This window comes from Gymnoscopelus braueri, assembly GCF_963280865.1.
Source record: "Gymnoscopelus braueri genome assembly, chromosome: 10".
In the NCBI taxonomy this organism is placed as follows: Eukaryota; Metazoa; Chordata; class Actinopteri; order Myctophiformes; family Myctophidae; genus Gymnoscopelus; species Gymnoscopelus braueri.
The window spans coordinates 17,052,345-17,073,671 of NC_137611.1; the positions used below are offsets into that span (position 1 = coordinate 17,052,345).

The 21,327-nt window shown below is 39.1% G+C and overlaps 1 protein-coding gene across 1 annotated transcript in view; it reads left to right on the forward strand.

Annotated features, from left to right (window-relative positions):
* LOC308093713 (dual specificity protein phosphatase CDC14AB-like) overlaps nucleotides 1-20,952 on the forward strand; it is a 21,005-nt gene extending 53 nt beyond the window's left edge. The window contains exons 1-14 of the mRNA XM_080440043.1: nucleotides 1-648; nucleotides 2,486-2,576; nucleotides 8,957-9,032; nucleotides 9,164-9,256; nucleotides 10,141-10,220; nucleotides 11,059-11,125; nucleotides 12,107-12,169; nucleotides 13,112-13,199; nucleotides 14,681-14,911; nucleotides 15,772-15,910; nucleotides 16,716-16,932; nucleotides 17,559-17,650; nucleotides 18,397-18,546; nucleotides 19,216-20,952. The exon at nucleotides 1-648 is cut by the window's left edge and continues 53 nt beyond it. Coding sequence (XP_080296169.1) covers nucleotides 603-648; nucleotides 2,486-2,576; nucleotides 8,957-9,032; nucleotides 9,164-9,256; nucleotides 10,141-10,220; nucleotides 11,059-11,125; nucleotides 12,107-12,169; nucleotides 13,112-13,199; nucleotides 14,681-14,911; nucleotides 15,772-15,910; nucleotides 16,716-16,932; nucleotides 17,559-17,650; nucleotides 18,397-18,546; nucleotides 19,216-19,258 — 1,476 coding nt within the window. The 5' untranslated portion in view covers nucleotides 1-602 and the 3' untranslated portion in view covers nucleotides 19,259-20,952. The remainder of the gene's footprint in view (nucleotides 649-2,485; nucleotides 2,577-8,956; nucleotides 9,033-9,163; nucleotides 9,257-10,140; nucleotides 10,221-11,058; nucleotides 11,126-12,106; nucleotides 12,170-13,111; nucleotides 13,200-14,680; nucleotides 14,912-15,771; nucleotides 15,911-16,715; nucleotides 16,933-17,558; nucleotides 17,651-18,396; nucleotides 18,547-19,215) is intronic.
* Nucleotides 20,953-21,327: the final 375 nt, after the last annotated feature.

Below are 21,327 nucleotides of genomic sequence, written 5' to 3' on the forward strand. Positions count from 1 at the left end.
GAATCACGCTGGAACACTTTATGAACACTTTTACTTCCACGGATTGTGTGTCAGAAAGACAATGAGTTGTTAAAGGAGGAGTGTGAAGGTTTTGGAGGCTTGGGTGTCCGGACTGGAATTAATTTGCATTGAAGATTTGACTCATTGTTTCGAGTATTAATGCGTGGGTCATCGCAGGATGAAAGTATAGGGTGATCATCATCATCATCATCATCATCACTCTTTTCACACTATTCGTGATGATCTGGGACTTTGTTTCGAGCCGAGAAATCATGGAGAAATAGTCAAGCGACACCGACCTTGTTACCAGTTATTCCATTCACATTTTAACCCCTTGGTCACTTTTCTGCTGTTTTATTTTTAATTTTTATGAAGACTTGTAGCCTACTGTAGCCTACTGTTTTTATTTTTTATATTTTATGAAGACTTGTAACCTACTGTACTTTTAGTTATATTTTTTATGAAGACTTGTAGCTCACTGTACTGTTTTTATTTGTATTTTTTATGAAGATTTGTAAGACTACTGTAGGCTACTGTGACAGGATCTTAATTCAATCCCAGGCGGACATTAAAAACAGACTTTTTCTGCAATAATATAACCAATGGCAGAGGAATATGAACAGTGTGGTGCGTCAGAGTTTGTCAAAGGTAGGTAATATGAACTAGTAATAAACTAGGATATACATTATGGCTAATAGTTGTTTGTTGTTTTGTTTGGTTGGTTGTTTGTTCATTGTTAATGTTCATTGCTTTGATGTACTGTAAAGCGTCCCATGCATGGGTTCATGAAAGGGGGTTCAAGCTATTATACATTTAGCCTATACTGCCTATTATTGCCTATGGAGAAAAACAAAGCCTTATTAAAGCACACGTGAACACCAATTCAACATTTATTAATTACACATTTTCCAGCAGACATTTTAGTTTTCATATATAATGTCATTAAATATTTCAAATTCTTCAACAAATATTTTCAATAATAGCACAACTTCTGATATACCCCTATAGTTTACTTAAAGGTAGGGTAAGTGATTTGCGTTGGTTAAAATAATTGTTAAATAGCTCTATATTCTGATAGTACTCATTGCTATAGAGTGCTTGTTCAGTATTAGGAGTCTCCTTGTCTCTCCACCTCTTTATTAAACAGAAAATGCATTTTCGTTTCAGTTTCATTTCCAATTTTATCCAATTAGGATAGAGAACTCAATCAGGATATAGATTAAACAAGTGAAATTTGAAGTGATGACACTAAGAAATGAGCAGGCAAAATTGGAACTGGAACACTATACAAATTAAGCTTAAAAATGGGTACTTTCTCCTGATTGGCTGAGATTTTGACACCTACCGAAAAATGTATTTTCTGTTTATTAAAGAGCTGGAGAGACAGGGAGACATCTGTTACTGAACAAACACTCTATAGCAATGATTACTATCAGAATATAGTATTTTAACCTTTTAACAAAATACTTTTTGTTTTAACCAAAAAATATCACTTATCCTACCTTTAAATGCTGAGTGATTCTCATTCAAAAATGTTACCCTATCCACAAGTTTCGATTTGATCCCTGATCAAATTGACAGGAAGTGATGCCCACAATGCCCTAGGAAACTTGTGGATACTGCTGTTGTCTAACTAGGCATAAAGAAACTTAATCAAAACATAATATAGGCTATCGGTGTTATTGAGGTACAATGGCATTAAGATGACATGATTCATTACTACTGATGAAGTTCAACAATAGTTAAAAGAATATGTTCCTATGTTTTGCTCTTGGCTGACCTCCTCAGTCTTTCCCAGTGGTGGTACAAATTTGAGGTATTTTTAATTTAATGGAGTATTTCCAATTTGCAATACTTTTACTTCTACTCCACTACATCTCAGATCCAAATATTGTACTTTTACTCCACAGCAATTATTTGAAAACTTAAGTTACTAGTTACTTTCTAGATTTTGATTAATATTACAAAACATACATTAACCACTTCAGCCCTTATACTACTCGCCTATTTGAAAATAGGCAATTTACAAGCTCACAACACCTGTTTTAGATCTGCTTTTTTGAAAATATTTCTTTATGAAAACATGTGACATGGGATGAGACATTCAGCGTAATGAGTACTTTTACTTTTGGTACTTTAAGTATATTTTCATGCCAACACCTTTGTACTTTTACACACAGATTGCAGTCACTTTTGTACATTTTTAACACCGGACTTTTACTTGTAAACAGAATATTTCTACCTGGCTGGTACTAATACTTTTACTTAAGCAAAAAATGTGAGTACTTCTTCCAACACTGGTCTTTCCTCCCTTTCTGTGCGACATGCGATTTGCTCCTCGTCTGCCTGATCGTCATCTGCCCATATTATCTGTCAACCCATCTGCTTTCCTGTCTGCCTGTTTATTATTCATCTGCCCATCAATCTATGTGCCTGGTGCTCTGTCTGGCTGCCTGTCAATCTGTCTGTCTGTTGTCCATCACAGATCGCCTGTACTTTGCCACTGTCCGTGTCAAACCAAAGAATACAGCCAACACACATTACTTCAGCACGGATGAGGAGTTCATCTATGAGAGGTAAGCAGAGAATAGAACCATCATGCTGACACTTAGAAGTGAAGCACTGCCCGACATGGTGGCCACTGGCCAGATATAGTTTAGGCCTAAAAGCAAAATCCTCAGTTAACTTATCTATTTGTAGTGTGCAAATGGAACCAAATGGACCATTACGGGTCCATTTGGTTCCATTTGTACACTCTCTGAGTTCAATTGAATGAGTATACTTCCCCATTTTATTTATTTATTAAAAGGTAGGGTAAGTGATATTTTGTTAAAATAAGTGTTAAATAGCTCTATATTCTGATAGTAATCATTGCTATAGCGTGTTTGTTCATGTCTCTCCAGCTCTTTGGTAAAAGAATAACACATTTTCAGCCACCTGAAAATGTGTTTTCTTTTTATTAAAGAGCTGGATAGGCAGGGAGACCCCTGAGCAAGCACTATATAGCAATTCGGTTCTTAAGTCTGACGTCATTTTGTAGTCCGACGTCACGTCCGGGTCCAAAAGGCACCAGCGCCGTCCACTCTTCATTGTAAACAAACATGTTGGAACCCATAAATCTTTTTACAATAACCTCCTTTTTCAGAAATGAACCATTGAGGGTTAATAAGGGTCTTAATGCTAATATCATAGACAGTAAAAAGTAGGCTAATATATATATTTATATTTGTATTTATTTATTATTATTATTCACATTATAATATATATTTTTTATATGTATTTATATATATTATATATTTATATATAGATGTAAATAAAAAAAACGCTTTCCTCTTCTTTTTGTCGTTGCCAGGAAAGCGGTAGAATGACACTCAAGTCGTTATTTTAGTCTCAGATCTGTTAAAACAGCGAGGGACACAACACTGCGCATATTGGAAAAATACACACTGGGACCCGGAAGTTATTCTAGCGGGGCGCAACGTCACGTCTGAACAACCGAATGATTACTATCAGAATATAGTGATTTAACCTTAAAAAAAAAAGATAATAAAAATAATATTTTCACCCAAAAATATCACTTACCCTATAATTAAACTTCTTTTTATTTAGAGTAGCCACATTTTGTTTTACCCTTTTTTTCTGACAAATTAGGTATGCCAATTAATTCCTCCCACTGCTTGCCACTGTTGTTGCACCCTACCGGGAGGACGTAATGCCTCCGCTCTACTCCTCCCGTTTAACATTCCCCGCTGACAGGTGCCACCCCCAGTTCGTAGGAGTACGTGCAGTGACAAAGATCACCCTCGCCCGCCCGGCTTCCCTCCCCCGTACATGGATCCACCGCTGTGGATTCGAACCCCTAGAATCCACGGTGGTGGGCATGTACTTTACCCCTACTAAACCTGTGCGCAGGATAACCATGTGATGCAAGAAGTCTATGCGACTCCAAAAGTGTGCAAAAGTGAGCTAAAGACAGAAAATATACAGCACATCCTTCATTCCAGATGTAGTTATATAGTCTAATCTCACTCCTTCCTTTATACGTTTTCCTTCCTTTTTTCCCATTGAGAAGTAGGTCCACATGATCCAGTTGTATTCTAGGTCTGAATGACAATTGTGCCAGCCATTTCCATTGAGAGTAGCCTATAGGCCATTCATTTCTGTGAGAAGTGAGCCATTCATTCTGAATTGAATTACAATATACTGTGCCCAGTGGGACAACACAAGTCATTCATTTGATGAGAAGTTGCATCACTTATATCCAAAGCATACTAACAAGTTAACTGATCATTCATTTGAATTCTCTGCCTGTATGTGAAGCACTACATTAAGATAAGCCATGGTTTTGATGCCACTACAAGATATAGGTCAGGATGAGATCAGTTGTTGTGTTCCGGTGATGAACAGGGATTTAGGGCAACCAGTGTATGGTATCATTTATTTTAGACTGGACGGTAACTTCATCACTAGGTCTGTGTTAGAAGCCATTAATAGACCAGAACCTAAAGTTAACCTCATCTGATCTAGAATGCATATCATTACATTTCTGCAGGAATGTTATGTCTTTACAGAGCATTTCTCTAGTATGTATAACTTCAACAGACAGGACAGTTTGTGACAGCTAGAGGCTTTATAGGCAGCCTGGCACTGTTTTTGTGCCAGGCTGAGACAATAGCAGATTAGTAGAGACATTTAGAATCGTAACAGAAGGGCATGCGACATAAAATAGTTTTGTGTTGAGTGGTTCTTAGCATGTTAACCTTTCAGAACCTTAAGCATTCACCTCAGGTCCATTTTGGAATTCCTCCACTAAATAAGACTCAATTCTTTCCCCATGCTATAGAGTAATTTGATGTAGACTTACATGAAGTTTGATAAATATCGTAAACTAAAGCTGCCAAGCCTGCCGTATTCAATATCCATATTAGCTTGTACATGTAGGTTCAACACTGAATTCTGATGAATAAGAGCCACTGGCACTGAGTTTAGTTAGGTTGTATATGGGTGTGACTTCGAACTAAGACATGTAACATGGTCTCTATAACATGACAAGGTAGAAAAGCACAACATTCCATAAATCAGCTGACACAGAATCATAATCTACTTACAGGTAGTTAAACAGCATTGTAGAACATGTGCGGCAGTGAAGTCATTATGTCGGTTCTTTGCAAAGACCTGTTTAGGTGTCAAATCACCCTGATGACATATCTGTAGACTCTATATTTGTATCTAGCACCATATTGTGACTATGTCATTTAATTAAAATGTGGCTTCTTCAAACCCCTGTGATGCCAAGGGCTCGCTACTTTTCCAGAGCAGAGTTAAATGAGCTTTACCAGGGTCAGTCCAAAAAGATTAAAAGATATATTTATTTTCTCATATGAATCTACAGTATAAGCTGGCTGCTAAATCGTCTCTTGGCAACAGAATGATAGAAAGATCCCAGAGACTTTCTTTTCTTGGAAATAAGTCAAATAAATCTGATACTGCGCAGTGTTATTTCAACTCTAGACCTCCAGACCTCGCTGTGTGTGTGGTGGAAACCAGCTTAAATGACACATGAGGAACTGTTTATGTTACGACCTCCTGGGTATAGGGGTAAGGGATGCAACAACGGGACGGTGGAATAATGGAAAAAATGTATTAAGGTGAATCAGATGAAGCTTACATTAAATGAAAGAAAAGGTCAGTGAATGGGCCGCTACTGTATGTACAGAGAGGCTAACAAGCACATGCACAGTCAGGTGAACAGGGCCTGACAGCACTCTCGCACCCACCTGAATTTTAAAAGGCCGGCTGAAATTAGAATTAAGTAAAGGGGCATTACACCTTACATTTTGAGAGATTTAACACTCTCAAAGGCATGTTGGCATTCAGGAGACATTTGTTGTAGGGCTAAGTAAGGTAGTATGGGGGTTAAAAATACCTTAAAAAAACTGCACTAGTAACCATAACCGGCCATTCCTAGATTCAATGTCAAAGAGGCCTGGGATAAATGGATGAACACCTGCTCTAGGGTCCGCATGTGGTCTGTGCAAGTCGAGGAATACACAATGACATCCTCTAAATAAGCATTGCCTTTTGGCACACCCGCTAAAACAATGTTTATTACTTGCTGGAATGTGGCTGGTGCATTGCGCATACCAAAAAACATAGTGTATTGTAGAAAATAGTCAGGTGTCTCAAATGCTGAGATGTGGCTGACGCACGCTCGGTCAGTCGACAATAACCTTTTAACAAATCCAGGTTGCTCACGTAGGAAGCAACCTGGCTATACCCTGGTTGTCAATGCAATCTTCCATACGTAATGGAAACGAATCGGGCACAGTTACAGCGTTCACCTTTCTAACGTTCTGTAATGAATGATGAATCTGGGTGAACCATCTAATCACTTCAACTCAACCAGACAAGGAGAACTCCAGGCACACGAACTACAGTATGTCTTTTTTTTAAAACAGGTATTCAGCCCTGCAGTTGTTTTTAAATAACTTTTGTTGCTATATTATTGGTTCTCAAACGTTTTCATGTCAAGGACCACCCAAAATGATATGATTTTGGCCGGGGACCCTCATCTCAAAATATTTTGTCCCAGGGACCCCCAGAGGCACTCGGTGCCGCACTATGAGCTGGCAGATCTGCTATTTGCTATTTGAATAGCCAAAGTATAAAATAATAGTTATAGCTCAAATCTAAAATGACACAGATGCGTTCCCGTGGATTGAATGGGTTAAAACTGTAGTTTGAGTTGGAACATCACTGAACAGAGATGGAAACCTGTTAAGCGATCAAATAAATGTAATTTCATTAAAGTGATTGCTAGCCAGATGAGAAGGCAACAAATCTTTACCATCTCAGAGTTCGGGAACAACCGCTCTGCTGCAGAGTTAGATAAGATGAGATAAGACGTTAGACGTAACATCAGCCCATCATCAATCTCTGTCGCAGTAGGCTTATCAGCTACAATCAAGGCTGACACAGTGTGAGAGGAGATACTGGGTTACCGGAGGACGTTCTGGGCAGCAGACCAACACATTCCACGAACATCCTCTCTTTAGTTTAAAACATGTTGTCTATCAAGTTCTCCTGTCCTTCTATTGTGCATTAGTGCTCTGACATTTTTAGCCCATTGACCACAACTCATAAGTTACTGACCACCATGTTCCACAGCATAGCCTACCATTGTTTGATTTTTTAGGATGCTTGAGATAGATAATCCAACACACAAATATTACGCTTTCATTGTGTTTTATTTAATGCATTTAGTCCCTGGAGAAAAGATTGATTTGTAGAAGAAATTAAAATGCCCATGACTTATTAACCATGCAATGATGTTTGGCCAACATTGATGGGATCATGGGAGCACACATGCTGGGTGCCAGTTGGTGATAATAAATTACTCTATCAGTTATTTACGTATACAAGATTGAGAGTCACTCGAGGGAAAATACTCTGAACGGACATGATTGTCAGTGTTCATGGGTGGAAAGCCGGCAGGGCATCGTATCCTTATCACCGATTGGCTGGGGCGCGTGTTCAGATGGAATTGGAACTGGGGGAGATAGCATGAACCCTGACACATACACCATGCTCTGACAGTGAAACAACTCACTGTCAAATGAAAAGAATTGGCTGGTGACTCCAAGTGTATTGGAGGAGACATGTGATTTTCTATTCTACTCCCTCCCCGACCCAACAATGGGGGTTGGCATGCCAACAACAAGCAGCTAGTGCATGTGGGAAATTGGTTGTGGTGTAAAGTAACTAAGAACATTTTCTTAAGTAAAACATTTAAGTACTTCTACTTTTCTGGAGTATTTCCAAATGTCAATACTTTTACATCTACTCCACTACAATTATTTGAAAACTTTAGTTACTAGTTACTTTGTAGATTTTGATTATTGTTCCAAAACATACATTTACCACTTCAACCCTATTTAAACTTTGGCTAATTGAAGATAGCCGATCTACAAGCTCACAATGCGTAGCATCGTGACGTGTTGTGAGCTTGTAGATCTGCTATTTTCATTTTTTAAATACATTTTAGACATAATGATAACTCATGAAATGGTACATTCTGCATAATGAGTACTTTTACTTTAGGTACTTTAAGTATATTTTGTGGCCAATACCTTTTTACTTTTACAGAAGTAGCCTACATTTTGATTACCGGACATTTACTTGTAACAGTATTTCTGCATTGCAGTATTGATACGTTTACTTAAGTGAAACATTTGAGTACTTTTTCCACCACTGGAAATTGGCAGCATCTAAATTGGGAGAACATTTGTTAGCTGTAAAAACAAAAACAAACTACAAGTTGAGTCATAACAGATTATGGTGTTCATTGAGGCAAGGAACGTTCTGGCCACAGCAAATTCCTAGCACTCGTAAGACTCCAGATGCACTAATGATGAGGTCACTGATAATCTTTCGTTGGTTACATACTGTAGCTACATAATTACATGATCCTGGGTTGTTTTGTGCTGCACCACAGTGGTGTAAAGTAACATGTGAATCTGGCTGCATGGTGTACTCAAGTAATGTACTTAAGTACAATTGTGAGGTATTTGTACTGAACTTTATTTTCAATACTTCCATCTAATGAGGAAAATATGGTACTTTTTACTCCACTACAATTATTTGAAAACTTTAATTACTTATTATTAAAAAACATACATTAACCATTTCAGCTATTTGAAAATAGCTGATCTTCATGCGACCCAAACGTTTAGATTATTATTATAATTTTTTTTACTTCTGAAATGGGAAATTCTACGTAATGAGTACTTTCACTTTTGGTTAATATACTTTAAGTATATTTTGATGCCAATACTTTTGTACTTTTACTCAAGTAAATGTTTTTACTTGTAACAGAGTATTTCTATTTCTTGCGGTATTGATACTAAGTAAATAAATTTAGTACTTTTTTACACCACTGGTTCTGTGTGTGTCTCAGTTTCTATGCAGACTTTGGCCCCCTCAACCTGGCCATGCTGTACAAGTACTGCTGCAAACTCAACAAAAAGCTTAAGGTAAGGTCAACTGTCAATCCTGTCAATATTTCATCCACGATATGGTCTTTTCTTAACTTTATTTTCCTACAACCCACTTTAGGGTCTTACCAGAATGTTTCAGACACATTCATTTACTTTTGTCGTTCCAGTCATTAACGATATGCAGAAAGAAATTAGTCCACTACACCAGCTATGACCAGAGAAAGAGAGCCAATGCTGCTGCCCTCATAGGTGCCTATGCTGTAAGTATGCTATCCTATCTATCTGTATGCTAGTCTGTCTGTCTGTCTGTCTGTCTGTCTGTCTGTCTGTCTGTCTGTCTGTCTGTCTGTCTGTCTGTCTGTCTGTCTGTCTGTCTGTCAACCAATACCCACCCACCCATTCATTCATCCATTCTGACACCTTACATACATAGAGACATTTATCATACATAGATCCTTTTATAGATTCATACATCCATTATGCTGCCCTCACACTGGCACTGGCAGATACAAAAGATACACAGATACGAATCTTTGTGTCTTCATGTCACTGGTTTCCACTGAAAATGAATGGGTAGACTGTACACTGTAGCTTTTGTAGCTGCCAGTGTGAACGCAGCATTAAACATCCATTTATCATAACTGAACATCCGTCTCTCACTTTTCAACCTGGTATCCCTATTTTGGGCATTATGTCATTATAGGCGAAAACTCAACCCTTACATAAACTTTCATTAGGTGTTCTATTAATGCTTGTGTAATTTGGGACATGAGCATTTATCCATTTTTGTAGAGTTGAAATTAAAAACCCTCATTGTGGCGTATCCATCTTTAAATAACAAAAACATGCTGTACCTAAATTGAAACATTGTTCCCTATGACTGTGTGATGGTATACATTGTTTGCAGAAATACCAAGTCAGATTAGCCACTGGGAGTTTGGTGATTGGTTAGCTGATACATTACTACAGTAGTTAGATTAAATATCACGCTATTGTCTCAACATGTTACTTTTAATTTAGTAAAGAAAAATAATCCATCTCTCTGTCTCTGTCTCTGTCTCTGTATCTCTCTCTCTCTCTCTCTCTCTCTCTCTCTCTCTCTCTCTCTCTCTCTCTCTCTCTCTCTCTCTCTCTCTCCCTCCAGGTAATCTATTTGAAGAGGAGTCCAGAAGAAGCGTACAGGACTCTGATCTCAGGGAACAACACAGCCTATCTGCCTTTTAGGTACTCTAAGGCCTCATTTATACTTTGTCGCTTGCCGAGAAATAACTCAATTTCAAGCAAATTTATGGTCTTGGCCTGGATGTTCTATGGGCTTGTTCTATTATATGTCCTGTTTTGCCCTTAAACACTTAAGCCCTGTTTTCAAAAATGTTGTCTGTAATTTCATGCCCAAAATAGTGTGTGTGTGTGTGTGTGTGTGTGTCACACGTGTGTTTGTGATGACTGTTATTACTCTCTTTGCTGCCCATCCAGAGAGACTGGGAAAGCGGCAAATCCCAGCTTAACCTGTGCCTTGCACGATCATGACAAACACATGCTGACACACACATGTATGCGTGCCGTGCGCGCACATACAGGCTGATGTCGATGGTGTCACTGATTATACCCAAAGGCAGCGTAGCTCACTGTAACATTTGTGAGGTCAATATTGATGACTGGCCTCAGTCACTGCATAGGTACTGTTGATAGGAGACTCAGCAATAGGCTAGAATCAACTACGCTAGGCCAACAAAATTATATATCTTAAAGATATTACTTTCTTTTCTTTTCTATTATTATAAATGGCTATATGTTATTTGCACTACATTTTAAATATTAGCAAATTATATTTTTTACTTTATTCAGTTTTTAATATCATGTGTGTGTTTGTGTGTGTGTGTGTGTGTGTGTGTGTGTGTGTGTGTGTGCGCGCGTGTGTGTGTGTGTGTGTGTGTGTGTGTGTGTGTGTGTGTGTGTGTGTGTGTGTGTGTGTGTGTGTGTGTGTGTGTGTGTGTGTGTGTGTGTGTGTGTGTGTGTGTGTGTGTGTGTGTGTGTGTGTGTGTGTGTGTGTGTCTTCTAGGGACGCATCGGTGGTGGAGTGCTCTTATAACCTCACCATCCTCGACTGCCTACAAGGAATACGCAAGGTACACAGCCTGGCTCATTATACAAACATACTCCCTTCTTATCTCTCTGTCTGTATCTCTCTCTCTCTCTCTCTCTCTCTGTCTGTCCCCGTCATGTTCCCATGGTTAATCCTTTAGTCTTATTAAAGTTGAGGGAGACAGGAGTCAGCTAGCAGCGGTCGGGTGGGGGAGGGTTGGTCATCAAAGTGAGGGATCAGAATGACATCACAGAGTGTGGCTTGCGGGTCACATTTAAAAACATGCTGCGGTGGATGCTTGAATAACAAGCTGTCCTCTGTCTCACTCTGTCCGTTCAGATTCATTTCATTCGCTTTCAACTCAACCGTGGTGGAAGAAGTATTCACATTTTGTTTAGAAAAAGTAGCAATACCACAATGTAGAAATACTTCGTTACGTAAGTAAAAGAACCAGTATTCAAAATTTACTTGAGTAAAAGTACAAAAGTATTGGCGTCAAAATATACTAAAGAAATGTAAAATGAAAAGTACTCATTATACATAATGTCCAGCATCTGAGTCGTTTTAGATTTTAGCTACAAATATATGAGTGTGTGTGTCACTATTTAAAAAAGAATAGCAGATATACAAGCTCATAGCTGCGTTATGAGCTTGTAGATCTGCTATTTTTGAAAAATCAGGAACATTTGTGCAAATCTGTGAATATATATATATTTTTAAAGCAAACATTTTTAACCCAAATCTTTGCTTCTGGGGGTCCCTGGAACAAAATATTTTGAGATGGGGGGTCTGCGGCCAAAAAGCCTACATATGATTTTGGGGGTGCTTGACATGAAAAAGAGCACCACTGATAATTATAGCAACGTACGTTATTCAGAAAAAGACATTTGTAGAATCGGCCTCAAGTCTGAATGGGTTAAGTGCGTGGGTGACACTGGCAACTAGGTATAAATCACCCTTTGCGTGACATTGTCTGTCTGTGTCTCTGTCTGTCTACCACCCACCATGTCTGTCTCTCCCTCAGGCATTACAGTATGGTTTTCTGGACTTTGAAAGCTTTGATGTGGAGGAATATGAACATTATGAGGTAAAGACACAACGATAATGGCTGCCATTGATTCGTCAGTAGATTAGCTGTCACTATCTATTAACGTCAGCAGCGGCTTTCACAGTGAAGCTGCAATGCATTGTTTTCCCTCACTGTCGTGGTGGAGACCTAGTATGTCCAAAACCGTTACAGTGGAACAAACATTTTCTTAAATAATGAAAATAGCCGATCTACAAGCTCACAACACATCTATTTTCACTACTTTTGCTTGACACATTGTAGATAGATAGATAGATAGATAGATAGATAGATAGATAGATAGATAGATAGATAGATAGATAGATAGATAGATAGATAGATAGATAGATAGATAGATAGATAGATAGATAGATAGATAGATAGATAGATAGATAGATCTGCAAGACAACAGTGTCTCGCAGATCACGGCGAGACAACAGTGTCTCGCTGTCTCCTGTCCTGTGCTGCATGCACAGGAAAAGCAATAACTAGGTTACAGTGTTTATATTATATATTATATTTACAAAGTCGCTTATAATAAGCAAACATGGCAACACTGATGAGGGTGCAGGTGTATGTGTGTGTGTGTGTGTGTGTGTGTGTGTGCGTGTGCGTGCGTGCACGTGTGCGTGCATGCATGTGTACTGTATAATGAGGATAAGGAGAGTGTGTGTTAAAGAAAGTGTGTTGTATTATATGCCTGTGTATGAGCAATAAAGGAGTGTTGTGTTTTGGTGTAAGTTGCATTATGCACCGTCAATTTGCCTCTAGTTATTAACATGTATCTAAAAACTATCCAATCCCAGCTGGTCTAGGCTGTACGGGCACTCTGATTGGCTTCTACCTGATGAAGCACTTCAGATTCACTGCGGCTAAGGCTGTCGATTTGACTTTCTTTCAACATCTCTTTTGTCTCTCTCTCTCTCTCTCTCTCTCTCTCTCTCTCTCTCTCTCTCTCTTTAGCGGGTAGAGAATGGCGATATGAACTGGATCATTCCGGGGAAGATTCTGGCGTTCAGTGGACCCCATCCTCGCAGTAAGATAGAAAATGGTGAGTCTCTAAAACCAGTGGTGTAAAGTAACTAAGTACATGTACTCAAGTACTGTAGTCAAGTACAATTTTGAGGTATTGTTACTTTACTGGAGTATTTCCAGTTTTCAATACTTTTACTTCTACTCCACTACATCTCAGAGACAAATATTGTACTTTTACTCCACTACAATTATTTGACAACTTTAGTTACTAGTTACTTTGTAGATTTTGATTATTATTACAAAACATGCAGTAAACACTTCAACCCTATATACTTTGGCTATTCGCGACGCGTTGTGAGCTTGTAGATCTGCTATTTTAAAAAGATTTTCATACATGATGAACTTGTGAAATGGGACATACTGCATAATGAGTACTTTTACTTACCTTTGTACTCATACTCAGGTAAACTTTTACTTTCTACATTGTGGTATTGTTACTTTTACTTAAGTCAAACAAATGTCAGTACTTCTTCCACCACTGTCTAAAACAACCATCACAACATGAGATGGTGCTTTTCCACTGCATGCTATAGGCTCAACTCAACTCGACTCGACTCTGCTCTTTGTTCTTTTTTGGTTTTCACTTCAGTACCTGGTGCCTGATATGTTTTTGGTATCACTTCTTGTACCCCTATAGACTCCCCTATACCGCACGGAAGCTCCAAGATGCTGTTAACAAATCTTTTAACTAGCCTTTGTAAATGTGAAATGAATCAATACTGAGCAACTGCATGGCCTTTCTCCCCTAAAAGGTTTTGAGAAACCGTTTTTGTTCTGCAATTAGTACTATTTGCAGTGGAAAACAAAGTAGTTGGTACCAAAAGCGAGTAGAGTCAGTGGTGTAAAGTAACTAAGTACAAGTACTGTACTTTACAAGTTTGAGTTATTATTTTTACTTTACTGGAGTATTTCCCATTTTCAGTACTTTTATTTCTACTCCACTACATCTCAGAGGCAAATATTGTACTTTTACTCCACTACAATTATTTGAAAACTTTAGTTACTAGTTACTTTGTAAAATTTGATTATTATTACAAAGCATACATTAACCACCTCAGCCCTATTTACATTTTAGCCATTTGAAAATAGCCGATCTACAAGCTCACAATGCGCCGCGATGCGACGCATTGTGTGCTTGTAGATTTGCTATTTTAAATAGATTTTTACACATTTTATACATTTGAAAACTTTTGAAATGGGACCTTCTGCATAATGACTACTTTTACATTTGGTACTTTAAGTACATTTTGATACCAATACTTTTGTACTTTTACTAAAGTAATTTTTTAATTCAGGACTTTTACTTGTAACAGAGTATTTCTATAATGCAGTATTGATATTTTTACTTAAGTAAAACATTTGAGTACTTTTTTCCACCACTGAGTAGAGTAGAGAACATGCAGTTCAACACCTTTCAACCAAAGGTCCCAAAGCTATCGGTACATCTGAATACTGCACATCAAACTGCCGGTGCTAATTATTTGTGCTACTCTCTAGGCTATCCTCTACATGCTCCAGAAGCCTATTTTCCGTACTTTCGCCAAAACAACGTGACGGACGTGGTCCGTCTCAACAGGAAGCTGTACGAGGGGAGGCGGTTTGAGGAGGCGGGCATTGAGCACCACGACCTGTTCTTCCTGGATGGGACCACGCCCTCTGACCTCATCACCCGCCGTTTCCTGCACGTGTGTGAGACGGCTGAGGGAGCGGTGGCTGTGCATTGTAAAGGTAGGGCTGTCACCATTGTGAAGTTTTACTTGACGATTAATTGTCGCTCAAATAATTGCGATTAATGATTTAATTGAGTTTCTGTCGTTGAACGTTGTGAACAATATGAATACAGGTCTGTGAAAACAAGCCCAAAAGAAGCGACTAGGCTACATGAGACCTTTAAAGCTATAAACATCAGCTATTTGAAAATAGCCGATCAGCTATTTTCAAAACAATCTTGAAGAAAATGTAAAGAAAATATTTTTTTCAATTTTTAACAACACAAATCTTGTATTGGGGGTCCCTGGCAATGGCATACAATATTTTCAGATGGGAGGTCTGCAGACAAATACATATTAATCAGGGGGTGCTTGACATGAAAATGTTTGAGAACCACTGGTTTAAACAACATAAGAAAGCAAGCCCAAATAAGCTTTTGAAACAAGCCCCAAACGAGCCCCAAAAACCACAACCACCAATATTTGCAAGCGACTTTACAGGAAAACAAGCCCAAAGTTGCTTATAATAAGCAGACATCGCAACACTGATGAGGGTGCAGGCGTGTGTGTGTGTGTGTGTGTGTGTGTGTGTGTGTGTGTGTGTGTGTGTGTGTGTGTGTGTGTGTGTGTGTGTGTGTGTGTGTGTGTGTGTGTGTGTGTGTGTGTGTGTGTGTGTGTGTGTGTGTGTGTGTGTGTGTGTGTGTGTGTGTGTGTGTGTGTGTGTGTGTGTGTGTGTATGTGTGTGTGTTATATGTATATGCCTGTGTATGAGCTATAAAGGAGTGTTGGTTTTTGGTGTCACTGGGCTGTAAGTTTCATTGATGTACCGTCAATTTACCTCTAGTTATTAATATGTCTCTAAAAACTATCCAATCCCAGCTGGTCTAGGCCGTACAGGCACTCTGATTGGCTGCTACCTGATGAAGCACTTCAGGTTCACTGCGGCTGAGGCTGTCGCCTGGATCAGAATATGTCGGCCCGGCTCCATCATCGGACCACAGCAGGACTTCCTGGAGGAGTGAGTCTTAACTTAGTTGGAGATACAGAAAAACACACACACACGCACACACACGCACGCACGCATAGGCCTGTCACAATTATTACATAATCGCCTAATCGCAATTTTTGGAGATAATCGCAATATCTTTTTTGCAGAATCGTCATAATCATTTCCATGGTAAAAAAAATCGTATATTTTCAAACATTTTCAAAAATAGTGGAAATAGCAGACCTATAAGCTGAAAACACGTTTTGAGCCTATAGATCGTCTTTTTCCACTATAAACCTTTTTTTAAAAGTATAAAGTAGTTAAATATGTCTGATATCTGCCATATCTGCCCCGTGCACCTTTTGTTTATGAAGCCTAAAAGCCAAAAAGAAATGTTACTTTTTATTTTCTCCGCCAGGCCGAAAGCGTGGCAGAGACTATGTTTTGCACCATGTCCGTCCGTCCGTCCATCCGTCCGCCCGTGCGTGTGTGTGTGTGTGTCCGTCCGTCCGTCTGTCCGTGTGTGTCCATCTGTCTGTGACCAGCTAATCTCCGGCACCTTTTGGCCGATCGCTGCGGAACTTTGCACACACTCCCTGGATGCCAGAGCAGAACCTCTGCCCCGAATGTTTCAGATCGGTCTGTTATAGCGCCACCAGGAGGTCGATTTTTTTAATTACTTTTAGAGATTTTGTCCAAAAACATTTAATTTTAATGGATATTTACTCGCGACAAAGAAAAATTGGTCCGCGACAGAAACATGGGTCCTGACCCACTGTTTGGGAACCAGTGATTTAGAGTGTTCTATTTTCCCTTGCGTGTTGTATGTGTGCAGGAAACAGCACAGTCTGTGGGTGCAGGGAGACGTCCATCGGTCCAAACAGAAGCTCCTACAGCAGAGGCAGAGCCGACGGCAGCAGCTACAGCTGCAGAAACAGGAGCATCAGCAGCTCGATCCCGCTTCAGATCATCGCTTCATGTCCCGCCTCGTCTCCAGCATGGACGACCTGTCCATCAAAACCACCCTCTACAAGTCATACAGCCTGGACGAGGTAAGGGGGCGGGACGTGTTCTAAATCAATACCAGTTGTATCTAGAAGGTGCTTAGAAACCATTTTCTCATGATTCTGCTCCACGGACTTTGCCAAGAAGAGAATTAAAGCTGCACTATGTAACTTTCCTCTTCTACCCTGGATTTGAACCCGGTTTCCTGCGCAGTGTGCTGAAATCTTTACCATTGAGCTAATAGAGTCTGCCTGCTTGCTCAGGGGGGGATATATTGAATCTTGACCATCAGGTCAAAATTCGTGTCAGATCCTGTGTCTAGGTGAGACATGACCTTTGACACGATCTAAATGTCTGAATAGAAGTTCAGGGAGACAAAATACAACCACCCCAATTGTATACGTTATATTGTATTAACGTACTCTACCTTACAGATTGGACCAAATTACATTTTATTAGCTTTAAGTGATGCCAGTGATTGGATCAGTCAGATAAAGTCAATTGAATCATGCCAGTCGACTGTGTTCGATCTGTAAAATGCCTACCTGTACTGAAAATTATTGCTCTGACATAAGGCTAAAGCTTAGAGATGTGTGTGTTTGTTTGTTTATTTACGTGTGTGTGTGTGTGTGTGTGTGTGTGTGTGTGTGTGTGTGTGTGTGTGTGTGTGTAGAATAACTGCATAGATGCACCCCTGACTCAGGGAGACAACCTCAGAGCTCTGAAAGGTCAACGCCTCCTGTCTAGATCTGCCTCTTCCACAAGGTAACCCTGGGATCCTGGGCTTGTGATTAGGGATGGGACAATATGAAAATTACATGTCACGATTATTGTGGCAAAAATAATTGCGATTAACGATATTATCGGGATAATCAAAATATGCTTAAAACTTAAAATGTCACTTTTGTTAACCACTTGAACCCCCAGCATTCCTATTCTGGGGAGGAACGTTCACCAACAATAGCTGATCTGCAAGCTCACAACACGCGTTGTGACCTTGTAGATCTGCTATTTTTGGAGGTTGTATTGAATTTGCAGCTCAACAAACGCTAATTCATCCTAGTGTATGATGAAGGACAATTTCACGATAACTTAAAATCTCTGATACGATTATTATGAGCCGCTATTATGAGCAGCGCTATGAGCTTGTAGATCTGCTATTTTTGAAAAATCGTGCAAATCTTTGAATATATATTTTTTAAAGCAAACATTTGTCAAATATTTTGTTCCAGGGACCCCCAGAAGCAAATATTTGAGTTACAAATGTTGTTTCAAAAAATATATATATAATATAAGATTTTTCTAAAATAGCCCCAAGTATAAAATAATGGTTATAGCTCAAATCTAAAATGACTCTTACAGGTTCAGTCCCCTCCAGTGAAATTCGTCATACCACTTTCCGTTTCCCTAACATTTTCTTCTCGTTGCTACCACACAGCATAACTATTTACAGCTTGAACAAGCATTACCCAAGCATTTGTGTCTATATTTGTTTGTGTGTTTCTATCCAGGTTGCACCTGTCTAAGACCTCCTCCTCCCACAGCACCCTCCCTCTTCCCCCAAAGTCCGCCTCCAAGGTCCCTCTGTCCTTCTCCTCCTCTTCGACCAGGAGGTTGCTGGTGCGAAGCTCCTCCTCCTCTGCTGCTCCTCACATCAAGAGGTGAGCGTGTGTCCAGGCATTTGATTTTGTATTGTGAAACGCAGTGACGGAAGAAGTGCTCACATGTTTTTACATATACTGTAAGTAAAAGTATCAATAGTGCGATGTAGAAATACTACTGTTACAAGTAGAAGTCCCGTGTTAAAAATGTACTAGAGTAAAAGTACAAAAGTATCGGCATCAAAATGTACTTAGTGTACCAAAAGTAAAAGTACTCGTTGTGCAGAATGTCCCCATTTCACAAGTTCGAAATGTATAATTTTTTGGGGAAAAATAGCAGATCAAATAGGCGAAGTATATAGGGATCAAGTGGTTAATGTATGTTTTGTAATAATAATACAAATCTACAAAGTAACTAGTAACTAAAGTTGTCAAATAATTGTAGTGGAGTAAAAGTATAATATTTGCCTCTGAGATGTAGTGGAGTAGAAAAGTAAAAAAGTAACTGAAAATTGGAAATACTCCAGTAAAGTAAAAATACCTCAAAATTGTACTTAAGTACAGTACTTGAGTAAATAAATGTACTTAGTTACTTTACCCCACTGCATCTAGATAAAATACATGACTACCCTGCAGTCTCATTAATCATTTTTGTCTTTCTTACTCACTCTCTCTCTCTCTCTCTCTCTCTCTCTCTCTCTCTCTGTCTCTCTCTCTCTCTCTCTCCAGTCCCTTCAGCATGTTTGGTACCAAGCCAGCTGTGATTCGCTGATGTCACGCTAACCACAGCATGACATTTCCACCTGACCCGTGCTAGCAGTCAAAACTGGGAAGTGTGAAGTTGAATGGCCGGTTAGTCTGATTTAGATCAAGGTCACATTATGCTGGAGAAGTAGGATAGGAGGACGCTCATTCAATTGACTGATTCTGAGGTCAATGTTCTGGACTGTTCTTTCTAGTGTTTTAGGTGATGTTTTTCCCTCCTGTCCACTCATTTGCAGTAGTACAATGTTAAAAGTTGCCAACAAGAAAACAAGAAAATACGTTAAGCTCTGGCTACGGTTCCTTATTGTACACAATGTTCAAAGCATAAGAGGAAAAAGGGCCAACTTGAAATATCCCCTCACATCTGTCATGATGTGAGAGGTGTGGAATCAAAGCCATAGACACGTCCTCTCTTGACAGTAACTGCACTTTATTTATTAATGAACATGTCTATACATATTCACATTTGAAACATTTTGCTTTTTTTCTTCTTCCAACTATGCAAAAATAATGACTTATGGCATACAGTAGTGTAAATGCCAAAAACGTGGCACAGACACTTTCTGGGCACCAATTGTACAAGGAAAAGCTATATTTAATGGATTTAATGCTAAAGATTTTCGTAAATAACTTTTGTTTAATTGAAAAAGATACACAGTATGCCTTTAAATATCATGAATATTGTGGCACTATATTGTCTGAGGAAAACGTTGCAGATTTCTCTATGAATGTATGGTTTTAATCACTGTTTGATCTATTACACCAGCATCTAATGGAGCAGGTCCATTGCGATCGCTCCCATTTGTCACAGTATACCAGAAGGAACACTCCTTCCAATTTGAATCCAATTTGGATCAAAGTCGGAAGATGAGTTGGTTTCGTAAGGTTAGGTCCTATGCAATTATTATTACTATTATCATTAGTTTTCAAATCGGTCAAAAAGGCAAAGGTCTCAGTGCAAGGTCAACGTTTATCCCTATGCTTATCACTGTGGCAGTGGGGTGTGGTTTGTTGTCAGTTGCAAGGGGAGGGGCCACGGCGCAGCAGGATACATGTGAGGACCATAGACATAAATAGGTAGACGCCTCATTGGCCAATGGGCTGCTAGTCAACACAGCCCCCATATTATGTAGGGCAGCTTGCCATAACTCCACTGGAAGAAATACTGTATGAGTTGTGTACCAGATCAGTACCTCTGTGACTAAAACTTGTTTCTGTTTTTATAACCATTGCTGTTACTATCTATATACAGTGTTTTTGGTATGAAAACCCTCCCGTTTTATATATCCAAGTATCCTATATCATAATATAATTTATAATAATGTCTGCCATTTGCAACAACCAAACTGCGTGAAAATCGATTGGGAATTTAGAGTTATGATCATCTTAATTGTGGAGAGACCTCCTGCTTCAACAGACATACATGGGGCATAAACATGCATTAGCAGGCACAGCTCTCCCTACAAAACATGGCGACGGTGCATCGCTCCCAATGAATAGCTGCGGCCAATGAGAGATCTGATTGAACAGCAACTTTTTAAGTGTCAGCCAATCAGCTTTCTGTGTCTTTTGGTCCATGGTGTGGATGTGCGTGCATGAAGTTCCATTTCCAGTTTTACAAAAGAAAATGTTTTGTCTGACATAATTACATGTTTGTCTTTAAATGTTGCTGCAGAGATTGTGTTTTTGAAGAATAAAGGATTATGATTATAAACATGACTCCTAACTAAAACATTGTGCAAATGCGTCATAAAAACATTCCATTTGAATTATGCAACTTGGACAAAGACGAAATGCTGCTCTTACTGAGCCAGAACCTTGTACAGTATGTCTCCAAAATCACTGTGGACACTTGATGATGATATAACACAGTAATTGCCAAGAGACACAATCTTGGTGAAATTGGTGAATTGACTTGCACAAATGAAAATGACTTGAGACTTGACTTGCATGTGGACTTGGACTTGAAGTGAATGAATCACGAGACTCAGTACAAAAAACTTTGATCAGCATGGCATCTGGACTGAAAAGAGTAAAATAATAATAATAATTATTATTAATGTAATAATAATAATT